Source organism: Trachypithecus francoisi, unplaced genomic scaffold (genome assembly GCF_009764315.1).
Source record: "Trachypithecus francoisi isolate TF-2019V2 unplaced genomic scaffold, Tfra_2.0 Lachesis_group9, whole genome shotgun sequence".
In the NCBI taxonomy this organism is placed as follows: domain Eukaryota; kingdom Metazoa; phylum Chordata; class Mammalia; order Primates; family Cercopithecidae; genus Trachypithecus; species Trachypithecus francoisi.
In genome coordinates, this window is record NW_022681474.1 from 25,569,761 (window position 1) to 25,586,747 (window position 16,987).

At 37.1% G+C, this 16,987-nt stretch overlaps 1 protein-coding gene across 2 annotated transcripts in view; it reads right to left on the reverse strand.

The window, feature by feature from the left end:
* Positions 1-16,987, reverse strand: part of CUNH10orf67 (chromosome unknown C10orf67 homolog) — a 132,287-nt gene that overhangs the window by 10,840 nt on the left and 104,460 nt on the right. For both annotated transcript variants that reach the window (XM_033209221.1, XM_033209222.1), the window contains 2 exons: positions 10,873-10,947; positions 10,727-10,787 (listed from right to left, as the gene is read on the reverse strand). In XM_033209221.1, the coding sequence (XP_033065112.1) occupies positions 10,727-10,787; positions 10,873-10,947 (136 nt within the window). The remainder of the gene's footprint in view (positions 1-10,726; positions 10,788-10,872; positions 10,948-16,987) is intronic.

Here is a 16,987-nt window from a genome sequence, read left to right on the forward strand (position 1 = left end):
AATAGAAAGGTTACAAGGAACTTAGGAGTCATTAATTAAAGGTAAAGCAATCTCAACAAAGCATATTTAAAACTCTCTGTGTTAAAGAGACGATCATGATGGAATAAAATATTTAGAGTCAAGCAACAGTGAAAGTGCTGTCAAAATTTACTGGATGCAATGAAAGCATTTTTAGAGTCATAAAGGCATTTATTAATATGTAATAAAAATGAGTAAGCTAGAGGAAAAAACAGAAATATCTTTTAAAAATAGAAGGAAACAGCAGAGAAACACAAAAATCCAACAACCAAAAAAAAAGTAGAGCAAATTAATAAACCAAAAATTAACACCTTAGAAAAGACTAAAAATTATGTAACACTTTGACAGTATTAAGAACAAACATATGGTAAATACATAAAACAACATCAGGGAGAGGCTGGGTGCAGTGGCTCAAGCCTGTAATCCCAGCACTTTGAGAGGCTGAGGTGGGCGGATCACTTGATGTCAGGAGTTTGAGACCAGCCTGGACAATATGGCGAAACCCTGTCTCTACTAAAAATATAAAAATTAGCCGGGCATGGTGGCACACACCTGTAATCCCAGCTACTTGAGAGGCTGAGGCAGGAGAGTCACTTGAACCTGGGAGGCGGAGATTGCAGTGAGCTGAGATCTTGTCACTGTACGCATACAATACAACAGACCAAGACTGGCCAACAGACCAAGACTTTGTCTCAGAAAAAAGAAAACATCAGGGGCAGAAAAGGGGCATAATTACAGATATTTTAGAATTAATGGGAGAATACAATGAACAAGTTTATTTCAATGTATTTGAAAACCTAGATATCAAATGGATTGCCTAGAAAAAATGTTGGTGCAATTGACTCAATAAAAAAAAAAAAAAGAACACAAACAGCTATTAAAGAAAGTAAATTTGTATTCGAAAATATCTCTCACCTTCACAAAGGACACTAGGTCCAGTTTGACAAATTTTTCACACCATCAAAGAAGAGATATCTTTTTTTTTTTTTTTGAGACAGAGTCTCACTCTGTTGCCCAGGCTAGAGTGCAGTGGCTTGATCACAGCTCACTGCAGCCTCTGCCTCCTGAGTTCAAGCAATTCTCCTGCCTCAGCCTCCTGAATAGCTGGGATTACAGGTGTGCACCACCACACCCAGCTAATTTTTGTATTTTTAGTAGAGACAGGGTTTCAACATGTTGGTCAGTCTGGTCTCAAACTCCTGACCTCATGATCCACCTGCCTCTGTCTCCCAAAGTGCTGGGATTACAGGCCTGAGCCACCACGCTCAGCTGAGATACCTATTATATACTAACTTTAATCATCTGAAAGAAGAGTCGAAGAATCTAATCCTTCCTACTGAGTCGAGTATAGCCTTTATATCCAAACTAGATAATGGGAATTCAGGGGAAAAAATTATAGACCAAACTCAGAAGAAAAATTCTACATGAAAGACCAGAAAATTAAAATTAATTATAAACACAAAAGTTAAGAAATATAAGTATAATTTAACATGAGAAAATGTATTAATATATTTCAACATTAACAGATAAAAGGAGAATGATCACAATTATCAGCTTAATAGGTAAAGGGGGGAAAACCAGGTAAAGCTTAGCCATCAATTTGTTATAAAAACTTTCAGCGCCTGCTACAGAAGAGAACTTTAGTGACATGATTAAAGAATAGCTATGACAAACCTACAATAAACATCATACTTCATGATGACACTTAAGAAATTATCCTATTAGAGACAGAAACCAAAAAAGGATGCCACCGACTGCTCTATTATAATACTGGAAATTCTAGCCAGTGCATTAAGAAAAGAAAAAAAAAAGTACATACAAGAGACAAGTCTTTCAAATTATAGATGATGTGATTGTCCAAATATAAATAAGAAAATTTTCAGCTATAAGGCCCATAGAGTTCAGCAAGTTTGTTAAACATAAGATCAAAAGCATAAAAATAGTCAATAATAATAGACACTTAGAATGATCATAGAAAAATGATTCCTTTCATAATAGCAACAAAAAGTATAATTTACTTATAAGTGACTCAGGAATAAATTCAATAAAAGATATGTAGACCTTTTATGAAGATAGTGTAAAACATAATTTTAAAATATACAGGAGGCTCCAAATCAATGGAAAGTTGTGATGTATTCATAGCTGGAAGGATTCAATATCATAAAAATGTTAATTCTCCCAGATCAATCTTTATATCAAAATACCAACAGTCTTTTCATGGAACTGAAGTAGAAAAGACAAATAGGTAATTTGCACAGAATGAAGATCCTAGGAAAAGCTCCTACCAACACGGAGACTTGGCATATGTCAGAGGTAGCATTACAAAAGGGAAGGGGGCAGGAAAGGGAAGATAAATGATGATATGATAATCAGCTATTCTATTGCAACAAAAGACTCCAAAACTACATCACCTACAAAAATTAATTCTGTGTGGCAATTCCTCAAGGATTTGGAACTACAAACACCATTTGACCCAGCAATCCTATTACTTGGTATATACCCAAAGGATTATAAATCATCCTACTATAAACATATGCACATGTACGTTTATTGCAGCACTATTCACAACAGCAAACACTTGGAACCAACCCAAATGTCCATCAATAATAGACTGGATAAAGAAAATGTGGCTCATATATACCATGGAGTACTATGCAGCCATAAAAAAGGATAAGTTCATGTCCTTTGCAGAGACACGGATGAAGCTGGAAACCATCATTCTCAGCAAACTAACACAGGAACAGAAAATCAAACACCACATGTTCTCACTCATAAGTGGGAGTTGAACAATGAGAACACATGGACACAGGGAGGGGAACATCACACACAGGGGCCTGTCAGGGGGTGGGGGGCTTGGGGATGGACAGCATTAGGGGAAGTACCTAATGTAGGTGATGGGCTGATGGGTACAGAAAACCACCATGGTACATGTATACCTATGTGACAAAACTGCACATTTTGCACATGTACCCCAGAACTTAAAGTATAATAAAAAAAATTAATTCTGGTGCTTTCAAAGGTCTAAGTGTGAAAATGAAATTGGTAATATTTTTAGAAGACAATGTGGAATTGTTTCTATAAGCTCAGAGTAGGAGATTTTTTTCTAGGAAAGGTAATCAAAGAACAATTCATACATTAAAATATTAAAAATATTATTACATAAAAACTTTTTTAAAATTTGATTCAACTAGACATCAAAAGCAAAGTTAAAAGACATGCCACAGACAGGAAGAAGATATTTATGAAGTGTGAAACTAACAAAGAGATAATGTTCAGAATGTATAGACTCCTATAAAAAAGAACCACCCAATTATAGAAAAATCATCTACTTCTAGCACCAAGCAATTCATAGAAGAGGAAACTAAAATGGTTAATAAACATATAAAAATTATTCTTATTAGTTATCAGGGAATTTCAAAAAAAGAATAAAATGCAATTTCACATCCTTCAGAACAGCAAAAATTAAAAATATGGCAACTCCAAGTGTGAGTAGGAAAATGGAACAATACAAACTCATAACCTACTGATATGTGTGTAAAGTAGTGTAACCATTTATTAGCATATTCTGACACTATCTAGTAAAGTTACTAGAACTCAGCAGCTCCTCTTCTAGGTATTTAGTGAACCGCTCGCTATGTATACTATGAGAAATAGCAGCTATTTATGAATCTAATAAACTGAAAATCTTCTGAATTCCCATCAACGGCAGAATGAATATGTTGTAGAATATTCATATTACACAATGGAATACACTATACAGCAGGTAAAATAAATGAACTCAAGCTACATACAGCAAAATACTGTACATAAATTTCAAAAACATTTATAGGTAAAAATTAAGAACACATACTTCCACCATCATGGATATAATGTTTGAAAACATGTCAAATGATGTTATAAATTGTTTGTACATGTATACATATGAGAGTGTGTGTGTGTAGTGATATAAAATATGTATGATTGACAAACTCTATAATCAAGGCAGTGGTTACCTCTGGGTAGAGAAGGAGGAATTGTATCAACTCAGTCTTCACTGTCTTACTTTTATGACTCAAGCATGGCAAAATCTAATAGAGCCAGGTGATGTTCAACATATAATTCTCTGTATTCCATGAATATCTGAAATATTTCCTAATAAAAAATTTCTACATTAATTATGTCTATAAATAAAATTATGTCATCATTTTTGGATCAACTCTAGCTTACATTTGTGTAGAATTTAATAGTGGACAAAATACTTCCTTTCTGTAACGTCCTTTTTCCCATGTGATTTTTATTTGAAGATGGGGAACTTTGATTAAAGAAGTTGAACAAGCCAGGAATGCGATAAGCTAAAGATTGAAACCCAGTGACATTTGCAGAAGTCGACGCTTCATAAATACCACTCTTCTGATCTCAGTTTATTCCTTCAATTTCCAAACTGGGGGTTCCAGCAGCTGAGAGGAATATTAATATGACACCTTTCATATACAAAGATGCCATGTCAAACTCAGTTAAGGGTACCCTCGGTAAGCCCATGGATTTGCATGAATCCATGTGTAATATCCTGTAACATTGTGCCAGCAGACTCATTCCTAAATTAAAAAGTTAATACCCACTCATCGCTGTACTAATTAAACCCTTTCTCAGTATTTTGCTACTACCCTAATGGCTTATATGGTTTATAATGCCTCTTAAATGACCATAATATCAGCCTGCAACCAGGCAGCAAAGTTTGGGATGAAATCATTGTCACAGGGTAGAGACGCTGCTGGAATCCAACTCATGGCTTAACCGGACTAACGACACACACCAGAAACATTCTTGTCTCCTGCCTCGTGCTTTAGAGAGCTTCAAGCACTAGGTGTGGGTGTGATAAGGAATGTGATCAGTGGTATTTATTAAATGAAATATTGTCTATGTATGCTTAAAAACATCACTAGACTGAAATAAGACAGTCTACCAAATTAATAAAGGACATTTTAATATGTATTAGTCTAACCTTTTTTCTACTAAATTTTTATGATCTTGCAAATTCAAAGTAATTACCTGCCTATTTATTTCAAAGATTAACACTGTATTTTCAAAGCATATGGGCTGCCTTCCCTTTTCATTTCTAACATTTTTCAATCCCAATCTGACCTAGTGACAGAGCCTGAGTTAGAGAGAGAGCCTCTTTTTTTTGTCTTCACTTTTCTAATGCAGTTGGTCATCCTAACCAATTTCTATACCATTGGGAATTCACTGTATTTGGAAGGAAAAATTGAGAGACAGGCTGTTGATCTTCCAGGTTTTTATTTGTTTGTTTGTTTTGAGACAGGGTCTTTGTTGCCCAGGCTGAAGTGCAGTGGCACCATCATGGCTCACTGCAGCCTCCACCTCCCTGGGCTCAGGTGATCTTCCCACCTCAGCTTCCCTAGTAGCTGGGACTATGGGTGCACATCACTACACCAGCCTTTTTTTCTTTTTTTCTTCTTTTTTTTTTTTTTGTAGAGACGGGGCTTCCCCATGTTGCTCAGGTCGTTCTCAAACTCCTGAGCACAACAGATCCACCTGCCTTGGCCTTCCAAAGTATTGGGATTACAGGTGTGAGCCACCACACCCAGCCCCAGGTTTTAATTTATCATCTAGTATGCTAAAGTATATGCCTCAAGTATTAATAGAAAATATCTCTAAATGTATAAAAAGCAAGGGAAATTCCTAGGAAAAGGTCGTTGAGAATTAGCTCAATTCTCAAAGACAAAGATGACATGCACAACCTCGAAATATAAAATTTGAATAATAGGTAACTGATGGCAATAAGGAAAGTAATGGAAAAGTTGGTGGCAGTGACATTAACATTTACAGACCCTGTAATACATTATATTTAGTAAATCAGGTTAGTCCTGGTACTTAACTCACAATTCATTGATTAACTCTTCCTAACATTTTTATGGCCATCAATTCTATGTGAAATATACTGTTTGGATATACATTGTAATATTAAAAAATATGCACTTGAATATGAATCTGAAAACCTTAACAAATTATATCAATTATAGCTGACAATCTAGAAACAATATATAAACCAATGCTAACACTTATGCCTGAACCTTCTTTTTATTTCTTATCTAACTTCCAATTTCTTACATGATTTTGAAACTTGTTTTTGTATTTAAAACAACAGGGACAACTGAACTTCACTTTCAAACAATATTTATTTTTATAAATCAGTGCAGAATACACTTATTGAAACTACATCTTGGGTCCAAAGCTTCAAAGAGTAAAAAGGAAGATTTTAAATTATATCTAATACATTACGATTGTTCTGTCTTTTAAAATCCTTTTCAGATCACCCCCTGGATGTTTCTTCCCTAGAAGTCTCAGAGAATTAACAACACAATGTAATCTAGGTTTAAATTTGGGTTTCTCCTGTGTTTCAGATACTGATGTTTGAGCTTTCTCTTCCTGACAAGCCACTTAAAGAGTCACTGTTACTTTGAGGTTTTATCTATAAGATTCGTGTCTTTTGGGCTCATTAAGAACATTTCCAAAGATTACAATGTCAATAGCGCCTAATTACTGGACTGTGAGAAAGGTCTTCTTGAGTACATAAAATCTGTGGCAGTGCACAGTACACAATAGGTAGCTCAGATCCCACATTTTATCACAAGTAAGTAGCAAACAAATTAATAATGTTACCTGTGCTCTCTTGGATAATTACTACTGCATAAAAACTGCTTTGAAATGTTGCAGATAGTATTGTACCTCATTTTTTTAATCCCCCTAGAGTAACAAGGATTTATTTGTCTCTTAAACTTTCTATGTTGCATGCACCACTCGACTTTCTCGTTCTGTTTAGAATTTTTAGAACTTGCAACATAACAAAAAGTCATTTTCAACTGGTCTAGGAAGGACATATCACCTGATATGACATTGTTTTAAATTAAATTTTATATTTTGCTTTACTCTTTTCAAAATATATACTGTATGTTTTGATACTATTGCTAGATTTTATTTTTTACTTATGCCTGGTAGAAAATCAGCTATTACAGAAGCAGAGGAGGCTGGGCACAGTGGCTCATGCCTGTAATCGCCAGCACTTTGAAAGGGTACGTATGGCAGCAGGATAGCTTGAGCCCAGGAGTTTGAGACCAGTCTGGGCAACATAGTGAGACCCTGTCTCTACAAAAAATAAAGAAATTAGCTTGATGTGGTGGTGTGTGCCTGTAGTTCCAGCTACTACTCAGAAGGCTGAGGCAGAAGGATCACCCGGGCCCAGGAGATTGAGACTGCAGTGAGCTATGACTGGACCACTGCACTCTAGCCTGGATGACAGAGCAATACCCCATCTCAAGAGGAGAAAAAAAAAAGCAGTAGAGATTAGCTGTTTTAATTTATTAGCCTACTGTTTAGGGCATCATTACTTTCATGGGGGGATTAAAGTACAGATTTGCAAGGCTTTAGCTTGGGATTATACTATGAACAGCTCAAGAGGACAGGCAGAGAGAAGAATTAGCTAGGCATGTCACATATATGATCTCACTTCATCCTCATAACCAACCTAAGAGGTGGGGTTGCCATGTCTGTTTTACACAACAGGGAGCACTAAGACGAAGGCACCTGAGCTTGGAAGCAGTCTGTCAGCCTCCGAAGTCCAGGTTCTCTCTGTTACACCACGGATCTTCCCCACTGTGTTTTGTTGCAAATGAGATATTTTCCATGTTGTCATGCATGAATCTTGGGGCAGGTGAAAATAATTGAGTGGGGATTAGCACGTGCCCTTAGCCTACACTGGATTTGAATCCCGCTGCTCCACTTATTTGCAATATAAACCTACCAGTTTACAAACCTCTCTGTATTCAATGGTCTTATCTGTAAAATGGGGGAAAGCAAGAGTACCCATCTCAGGGTTTTTGTGAGGATTACAGTAAAAATGTGAAAGGCATTTAGAAAATTACGTATATCCACTGAATGCTAGTTATATGCAATTTCACAAAGTGTTTTGTGGTGTGAAAGTATAGCCTAAGAAGCTCAACCTTTGATGCCAACACTGAGGATTCTGTAACAGAAAGGATAACGTTCCACAGGATATTTTAAATATTCCTATCCTATTTACATATTTTAAAAATGGAATGGATTTTAACTTTAAAGTGTTCAGTTTGGGATCTGTTACCAAACAGATTATAGTAACCCCTTATATTTTATGTACCTGCCTTAGTCCATTCTCACACTGCTATAAAGAACTACCTGAGACTGGCTAACTCATGGAGAAAAGAGGTTTAGTTGACTTAGTTTCACAGACTTAACAGGAAGCATGGCTAGGAGGCCTCAGGAAACTTACAATCATGGCAGAAGGGGAAGTAAGCACGTCTTACAATGGAGGAACAGGAGAGAAAGAGAGAGACAGCGAAGTGCTACACACTTTTAAACCATCAGATCTCATGAGAACTTACTATCATGAGAACAGCATGGGGGAAATCAGCCCCCACAATCCAATCACCTCCCACCAGGCCCCTTCTCCAATTTGATGTAAGATTTGGGCGGAGACGCAAATCCAAACCATATCAATACCTAATACCTCTTTAACAGATATTTTTGAATTAGTGCTTGAAAGCATTAATAATGTATTAAATTATTTCCTGGGAGTCTGAAGAGGGTACTCAACCTTGTAAAGTACTTTGGGAGCTTGGAATAACTTGTTTGGTGAAGATTAGCCATAATCTTAGCTAATTTGGCCCTTTTATTAGCAATAATCGCACCTCAGATAAACCTTATTGACTGCAATATTGCCACTGTGCAAAGCTATTTTGGTCCTTTAAATGTCCAGCCTGAAAGCCATCTGCAAGGCATTACCACTAAAGATCGTGCTTTCTAAAGAGAAGATTCATTTACTCCCCAAATTAGAAAATCAGTAATTCAGCTTTCCTCTTAACATTCATTTAGTTGTTTTTATTCAGTAAAAATAGGAAATTTATTTCTAGTAAATTTTGGATTAACTGGAACCAATTAATAAGAAATTTTTGTTAACTGGATTATTTCCCAAAACTATCTTTAGAGGGAAGAACATTACATGTCAAAGCTGTATCTGAGATTGAATACGAGGAAATTTCATGGTTATGTCCACAGGCTTCTGGTGTGAGCATTTTATCTTATGCCTCCTCTATAATGCTGATTAATATTCAGAATGATGAGCCTTATAGCACACTGTAAAATTATGGATCATAAAACATATTTATATTCAATTTTATTAGTAAGGCAAAAACGTGAGCTAATAGATTTTAGGAGGATTTTCAGTAGACAAAGTGGCAGTAACTCTACATTTCACATTTTCAGGGCTTAGAAAAGGGAGTGACAGTGTTTGTTTCAGTGGGGCTGCCTTATGTGTCATGTGGCCATCAAAATTTATTTGTGTCACTTCAAGGGGACCTGTGCAAAATGGTTTTCTTGGCTAGGGAAAGTCAGTTTTCAATGCAAAATCCTCAATTGAATTTTTAGGGACTGGAATTCTATGGTTAATTAAACTTCCTAACTAAAATTGCAGGCCATAAATGAATTAATATAGAAGTAGAAAACCAAACACCACATGTTCTCACTTATAAGAGCTAAACATTGGGTACACAGGGACATAAAGATGGGAATAACAGACACCGGGGTCTCCAAAAGGAGGGAGAGAGGGAGGCAAGGGTGGAAAAACCTCCTATCCCATACAACTAATTACTAGTTCACTAATTGGGTGATGAATTCCATCAAAGCCCAAACCTCAGCATCATGCAATACATCCACACAGCAAATCTGCACATGTACCCCTGGAATCTAAAGTTAAAAAAAAATTTCAAGCCAACTAAATTCATTAATCCATATGTTTACATAAAATGTGAGTACATTAAGATGCTTTAGAAATAATTTCAGCCTGGGCAACATGACAAAACCACCAATCAACCAAACAAACAAAAATCAGCTGGGCATGGTGGTATGCACCTGTTGTCCCAACTACTCAGGAGGGTGAGACAGCCAGGTTGCCCAGGCTGGTCTAAAGCTCCTGGACTCAAGCATCCCAAAGTGCTGGGATTACAGGTGTGAGCCACCAGGCCCAGTCTACTCTTCTTGTAATTTTTAAGTTGGAAAAAAACAGGAATTTAACAGGAGCTTCAGGTTTGTTGGCAGTTTAACTTAAAAAAAGAAATGAGATTCCAACTAAGGCAGTGTCTGGTTTTGAAGTAAAACTAATTTTTTTTTTTTTTTTAATTTAAAGACAGGGTCTCACTCTGTCACCCAGGCTGGAGTACAGTGGCATGATCTTGGCTCACTGCAGCCTTGACCTCCTGGGCTCAAGCAAATCCTCAGCCTCCTGAGTAGTTGGGACTACAGGTGCATGCCACCATGCCTGGATAATTTTTGTATTTTTTTTTTTTATTGTAGAGGTAGAGTCTTAGATGTTGCCTAGGCTGATCTCAAACTCCTGGTTTCAAGTGATCCTCCCTCAGCTTCCAAAAGTGCTAGGATTACAGGCAAGAGCCATTGGGACTTGCATAGACTGATTTTCAATTATCAGTGATCAGTAGTCAGAAGTATACATTAGTATTCTTTTATTCAGTTTATCTGTGCAATAATTTTATAAATTGGCTGAAAAAAGTCATGCATTCGCCCAGAATACCAAATACCTCAGGGTACAAAAGAAAAGTAAAGTTAATCTAGACTAAGTAGCCATTCTGGTGTGAACGTCATTTCCAACAAAAAAGATTCTTACCTTTTGGTGAAAGTTGAAGGGATGCCTGATCACTGACTACATCCACATGCTTACTGTCTATCTGTAAGTGAACCAAAAATTTTCATTACTTAAGTTGAATAATATTAACTCAGTAAATATTTGAGAGAGAGAAATAAGCTACTTACTGAAGATGTACAATGACTTGAAGAGGATGTACCTGTTATGGTTGTTCTAGATTGCACTAATAAGGGTTTTACTTTCTGAAAGACACAAAAATATGTGCTGTGTTATCAGGAGGAAATAATAGTCAAATCAAATGGATGTTAATGTTCTCCAGCCTTTAGCTGACCAAGATATGGAAACTATGCTTGTCACTTATTTGCTCAAATATGGCTGGGAAAACCCTTTTCTTTATTCCAATGGGATAGTCTCTTCTTCAGCCCACTTTGAAAGAAAATTTAAGAAAACTATTTTCCTTAGTATCTCTTCTGACTCTACTTCCTTTTGGTTGTCCCTACAATTGAGACTTACTACTGGCAACCGTTTGGAAGCCACAAGGGCGTCCCCACCACCTCCTGGTTACTAGAAGCTACAGCAATGGTGTCCTAATTCCCAAGTTAAAGAAAAGTTTCCTGAAATTAAAGGAAGCATATACTTCTAGAAATGATGTATTATGAGATCTAGACGAAAATCTCCTTAAGCCTTTTGGCTGGGACAATGGAGTATAAGCATATATGGATTCAAGGAAATGTAGACAAATGACTCTGGAAGTGAATAGGCCGAAATGAAATGCAAAGGACTTTTGGATGTGGTATGGAAAGACTACTTGTGAAGAAAACACAGACATAGAACTTAAATACAAATAAGGCTTTCATTTCTTATACTTTTCAATGTTGCTGTAAGCTGATGAAAAAAGCAGGGGCCAGGCAAGGTGGCTTACACCTGTAATCCCAGCATTTTGGGAGGTCGAGGTGGGAGGATCGTTTGAGTCCAGGAGTTTGAGACCAGACTGGGTAACATGGCAAAACCTCATCTCTATAAAAACTACAAAAGTTAGCCAGGTGTGGTGGCACATGCCTGTAGTCCCAGTTACTTGAGGGGCTAGGGGAGCTGAGGCGGGAGAATGACTTGAACCCAAGAGGTCGAGGCTGCAGTGAGCAGTGATCGTGCCACTGCACTCTAGCCTGGGTGAAAGAGTAAGACCTTGTCTCAAAAATAAATAAATAAATAAAGCAAGCAGGCAAATAGGAATACTCAGGTCCTAGACCAAGAGAAGATGGAAACCCAGGACTTCCACCCTGGAGCTCTCATTCACTTTGAGGGCATTTGCCAAACTTACTGAATATGTGAATGAGCTGTCAAAGGTTCCTATGACTTGGGAGGACAGGATACAACTCAGGGTCCACCTAAGGTGTGGAATTTAACAAGACACTCCCACCCCACTGTACGTGTGGGACTGTAATGCTATAACCAGAGTAAAGGTAAAATACTACCTTAAGTGAGGCTCCCCCAAGCAGTCTGCAAGGAAAATGCCTGCTTCTAAGGTTGGCAACTAGTTGAACACCATTAAAAAAAAAATCCTCCTTGGCTGGGCATGGTGGCTCATGCCTGTAATCCCAGCACTTTGGGAGGCCAAGGCGGGCAGATCACGAGGTCAGGAGATCGAGATCATCCTGGCTAACACAGTGAAACCCCATCTCTACTAAAAATACAAAAACTTAGCCTGGCGTGGTGGAGGATACTTGTAGTCCCTGCTACTCTGGAGGCTGAGGCAGGTGAATGGCGTGAACCCATGAGGTGGAGCTTGCAGTGAGCGGAGATCACACCACTGCACTCCAGCCGGGGCGACAGAGCGAGACTCCGTCTCAAAACACACACACACACACACACACAAACAAAACAAACAAACAAAAAACACCCTCCTGTGAATTCCTAACCATTACTGGCCCATGCCATTTGCCAGCTGAATTCACACGGTGGTCTGAAAAGTGATATGCTAAAAAAATTAATTTAACTAATTCCAGAATAATAGTGTTCATGGCAATGGAAAGAAGCACATTTAAACCTTTTATGGAAAAATTCCTCTTCAGCCGAGTCCTCAGAGAATTTTTATAAATAAGGTTCCAAGGAAAGTGAGCAGTTCATTGTCAAAAATCTGTATATACATCATGAGTAGTTGCTAGCATAAACAAGATAGTAGAACCAGAGTCTCTAAAACTTCAAATATAGAAATTCTCAGTCATAGAATATAAAAAAGTATGTTTAACATGTTTCAAGAAATAAAATGTAGAAGCTTGATGATGAATAATTTGTTTGCATATTTAAAAAGGAAGCAAACAAAATTTATTTCTATTTTTTAGAAAAATTATAAATATAATAATTGAAATGAAAGTCAAGAGGCCAATTTTAGCAGAAAAATTATACATCTGTGAAAATAATAATAAATTGAAAGAGAGAATGAAACATATTATCAAGGATGCAGCTCAGAGAGACAAAGTGATGTCAAATATAAAGGCTAAGCAACAGCAATACGAAGGATAGAGGGAAAAGGTAAAACCTCATTTGGTCAGAGTTTTAGAAGACAGAAAAGAATAGGAGTATGGCAAAATACAGAGTTAAGAACTGAACACTTTCCAGAACTGATGAAACAAACTGACCTCAACTTTCAAGAATCCTGATAAATCTCAAACAGAATAAACAAAAAGAAATTCACAACTAGACATACCATAGTAAAAATGCAGAATACTGAAGAAAGAGACCTTATAAGCAGCTAAAGACGAGAGACAGATTAATGTTAAGAAAGTCACAGTTAAAGAGACAGCAACATTCCCATGCTAACAATGTGTATTAGTCTGTTTTCATGTTGCTGATAAAGACATACCGGAGACTTTACAAAAGAAAGAGGTTTAATTGGACTTACAGTTAGTTCCACGTGGCTGCGAAAGTCTCACAATCATGGTGGAAGGCAAGGAGGAGCAAGTCACATCTTACGTGGAAGGCGGCAGCTAAAGAGATGCGCTCATGCAGGGAAATCCCCTTTATGTAACCTTCAGATCTTGTGAGACTTATTCACTATCACGAGAATAGCACGGGAAAGACCTGCCCCATGACTGAATTACCTCCCGCTGGGTCCCTCCCATAACACACGGAAAGTCAAGAAGAGATTTGGGGCCAGGCGCGGTGGCTCACGCCTGCAATCCCAGCACTTTGGGAGTCTGAGGCAGGCGATTCACAAGGTCAAGAGATTCAGACCATCCTGGCCAACATGGTGAAACTCCATCTCTACTAAAAATACAAAAATTAGCTGGGCATGGTGGCACGTGCCTGTAATCCCAGCTACTCAGGATGTGAGGTAGGAGAATCACTTGAACCCGGGAGGCAGAGGTTGCAGTGAGCCGAGATCGTGCCATTGCACACCAGCCTGGGCGACAAGAGCGCAACTTCATCTCAAAAAAAAAAATACCAAAGAAAAGAGATGAGATTTGGGTGGGGATACAGCCAAACCATATCACAATGGAATCTAGAAGACAGTGGAATGGTATGTTCAATGTGCAAAGAGAAAGTATCATAAATCTAGAATTTTACACCTAGAGAAAATATCTTTCAATAACAGGGGCAAAAACAAAGGACATTTTCTGTCAAGTGAAAACTGAAAGTGTTGGCCTCCAGCAGATCCCCACTAAAGAAAATTCTAGGCCAGGTACGGTGGCTCATGCCTGTAATCCCAGCACTTTGGGAGGCCGAGGCAGGCAGATCACCTGAGGTCAGGAGTTTGAGACCATCCTGGCCGACATGGTGAAACCCCATCTCTACTAAGAATACAAAAATTAGCCAGGAGTGGTGGCAGGCGTCTGTAGTCCCAGCTACTCGGGAGGCTGAGGCAGGAAAATTGCTTGAACCCGGGAGGCAGAGGTTGCTGTGAGCCAAGATTGTGCCACTGCACTCCAGCCTGGGTGACAGAGCGAGACTCTGTCTCAAAAAAAAGAGAAACTTCTAATGCATGTACTTCATGTAGAAGGAAAGTGATCTCAGATGGAGGGTCTGAGATGTAAGCAGGTATTGCAAATAAAGTGGTAAATATGTAAGTAAAGCTAAAGAAATATTAATCAAATGTACCAATAATAATAATGTGCTATGAAGATTAAGAAAACAAGGTAGAGTTAAAATAGATGACAAGAGCGTTATATACTGACAGAGAGTGGTAGTTGAAATTTAATTGCCCAAAGAACTTTTATTGTTCACCACTGTAAACACATACAGGTAATTTAAACTTTCTTGATAGAAACAAGAGTTTAGAAATTAAAAAAAAAAAAGAATGAGAAAAAAATAACCAATTGAAAAAATGTAAAGGAGAAAAACACATACAAAATAGGGACAAATATAAAACATAAAATAACAAGGTATAAAGCCAAATGTATTTGTGATTACAATAAAATTAAATGGACTAAATGCCCCAGTTAAAAGACAAAGATTGTCCAACTAGATTAAGAACAAAGTTTAAAACTAGCTGTATGCTGTATAAAAGAGTCACATCCAAAGCAGAAGCATACAAAAGGCTGACAGATATGCCAAGAAAATAATAACCTACCGAAAGTGCAGGTAGCTCTAGTAATATAAAGCCAAAACAGACTTTAAGGCGAAAAGCATTTGTAGAGATAAAGTTTGTCATTACATAATGGTAAAATGTTCAATTTACCAGGAAGATACGATTATAAAATAGTAAGCATTTAATCATACAGACTAAAATTACATAAAGCAAAAACTGATTACAAACTACTTAGAGTAATATGCAAATCATCTAAATATAATAGCATAAAAATACAAGGTACCTAAGATTACATCTAAAAAAAGGTACTTTCAAGACTTCTATAGAGTTATAAAACTCTACTGAAATAATACCTAGACAAAATATATAACATATTTACAGATTAGAAGACTCAATGATAAAGATGCCAATTGTGCCTAAATTGAACTGTAGATTTAACATAATTCTAATTGAAATACCAATAAAATTTGTTTTGTTTTGTTTCTTTTGTTTTGTCTTTTTTTTTTTCTGTGAATATTGACAATCTGATTCTAAAATTTACATGGAAATGCAAAGATCCAATAAAGCTGAGGCACTCTTGCAAAACAGGGCAGAAGCATTAGCCTTATCAGATAAGATTTAGATATTAAATCAGTGTTATATTGGTGCAGAAAAAAAAAAACAGTGAAACAGATAGAGTCAGAATAGACTCATACATGTGAGCCCTTAATAATGACAGGTGGAATTATATATAAAGGGAGAAGACAGACTTTTTATTAAATGGCTACTTCAGAGGGTTATTTATAATAAAAGAAAATGAAACCAGACGTCAACCTCTCTACACACTAATATCAATTTTAAATGGATTAAATCTGTAAATATGAAAAGCAAAACAAGCCAAAAGTTTAAAGACCACAGAGAATAATATATTTGTGATTAAATGTTAGATGAACTCTTTTTAAAGGCAGAGAAAAACGTAAAGACAAAAAGGAAAAGATTAAGTCAGAATAACATTAATATTGAGAACATTTATTTATTTAAAAAATGCCAGAAAAAGATTAAAAACTTTATCCACAAACTGAAAGAAGACATTTGCAATATATATAACTGGTAAAGGATTAGTATCCAAGTTATATAAAGAATTCCTATGAAAAAATAAATATGAAATAAACCAATAGAATCAAAAGGCTGAAACCTGCAGTACTTAAAAGAGGAAACCTGAATGGCCAGTAAACATATAAAAAGATGACCACTTTCATTAGTAATCAGGAAAAGGCAAAAAAAAAAAAAATTATAAACACACATACATACACATAAACTCCAAAACCATGAGTAAACATTATACAATAACAGGTTGGCAAAAATGATGACATCTGGCAATATCAGTGCTGAAGACCATGTGGAGCACTAGAAACTCTCATCTGTTCCTGGTTAGAGTGTCAGAGTAATATTATTTTGGAAAACTATCTGGCATTAGCTTCTGTGACAGAGGTTATTTGTTGTCCTTCAATATCTAACCTCCTTCTTTTATTTTTTTGGAGACAGGGTCTTGCTCTATTGACCAGGCTGGAGTGCAAAGGCACAGTCATGGCTCACTGTGGGCTTGACCTCCCAGGCTCAAGCTATCCCCCCAGCTCAGCCTCCCTCAGCCTCAGGCACGTGCCACTATGCCCAGCGATTTTTTTTTTCTATTTTTTGTAGAGACAGGGTCTCACTTTGTTGCCCAGGCTGGTCTTAAACTCTTGGGCTCAAGTGATCCTCCCGCCTCAGCCTCT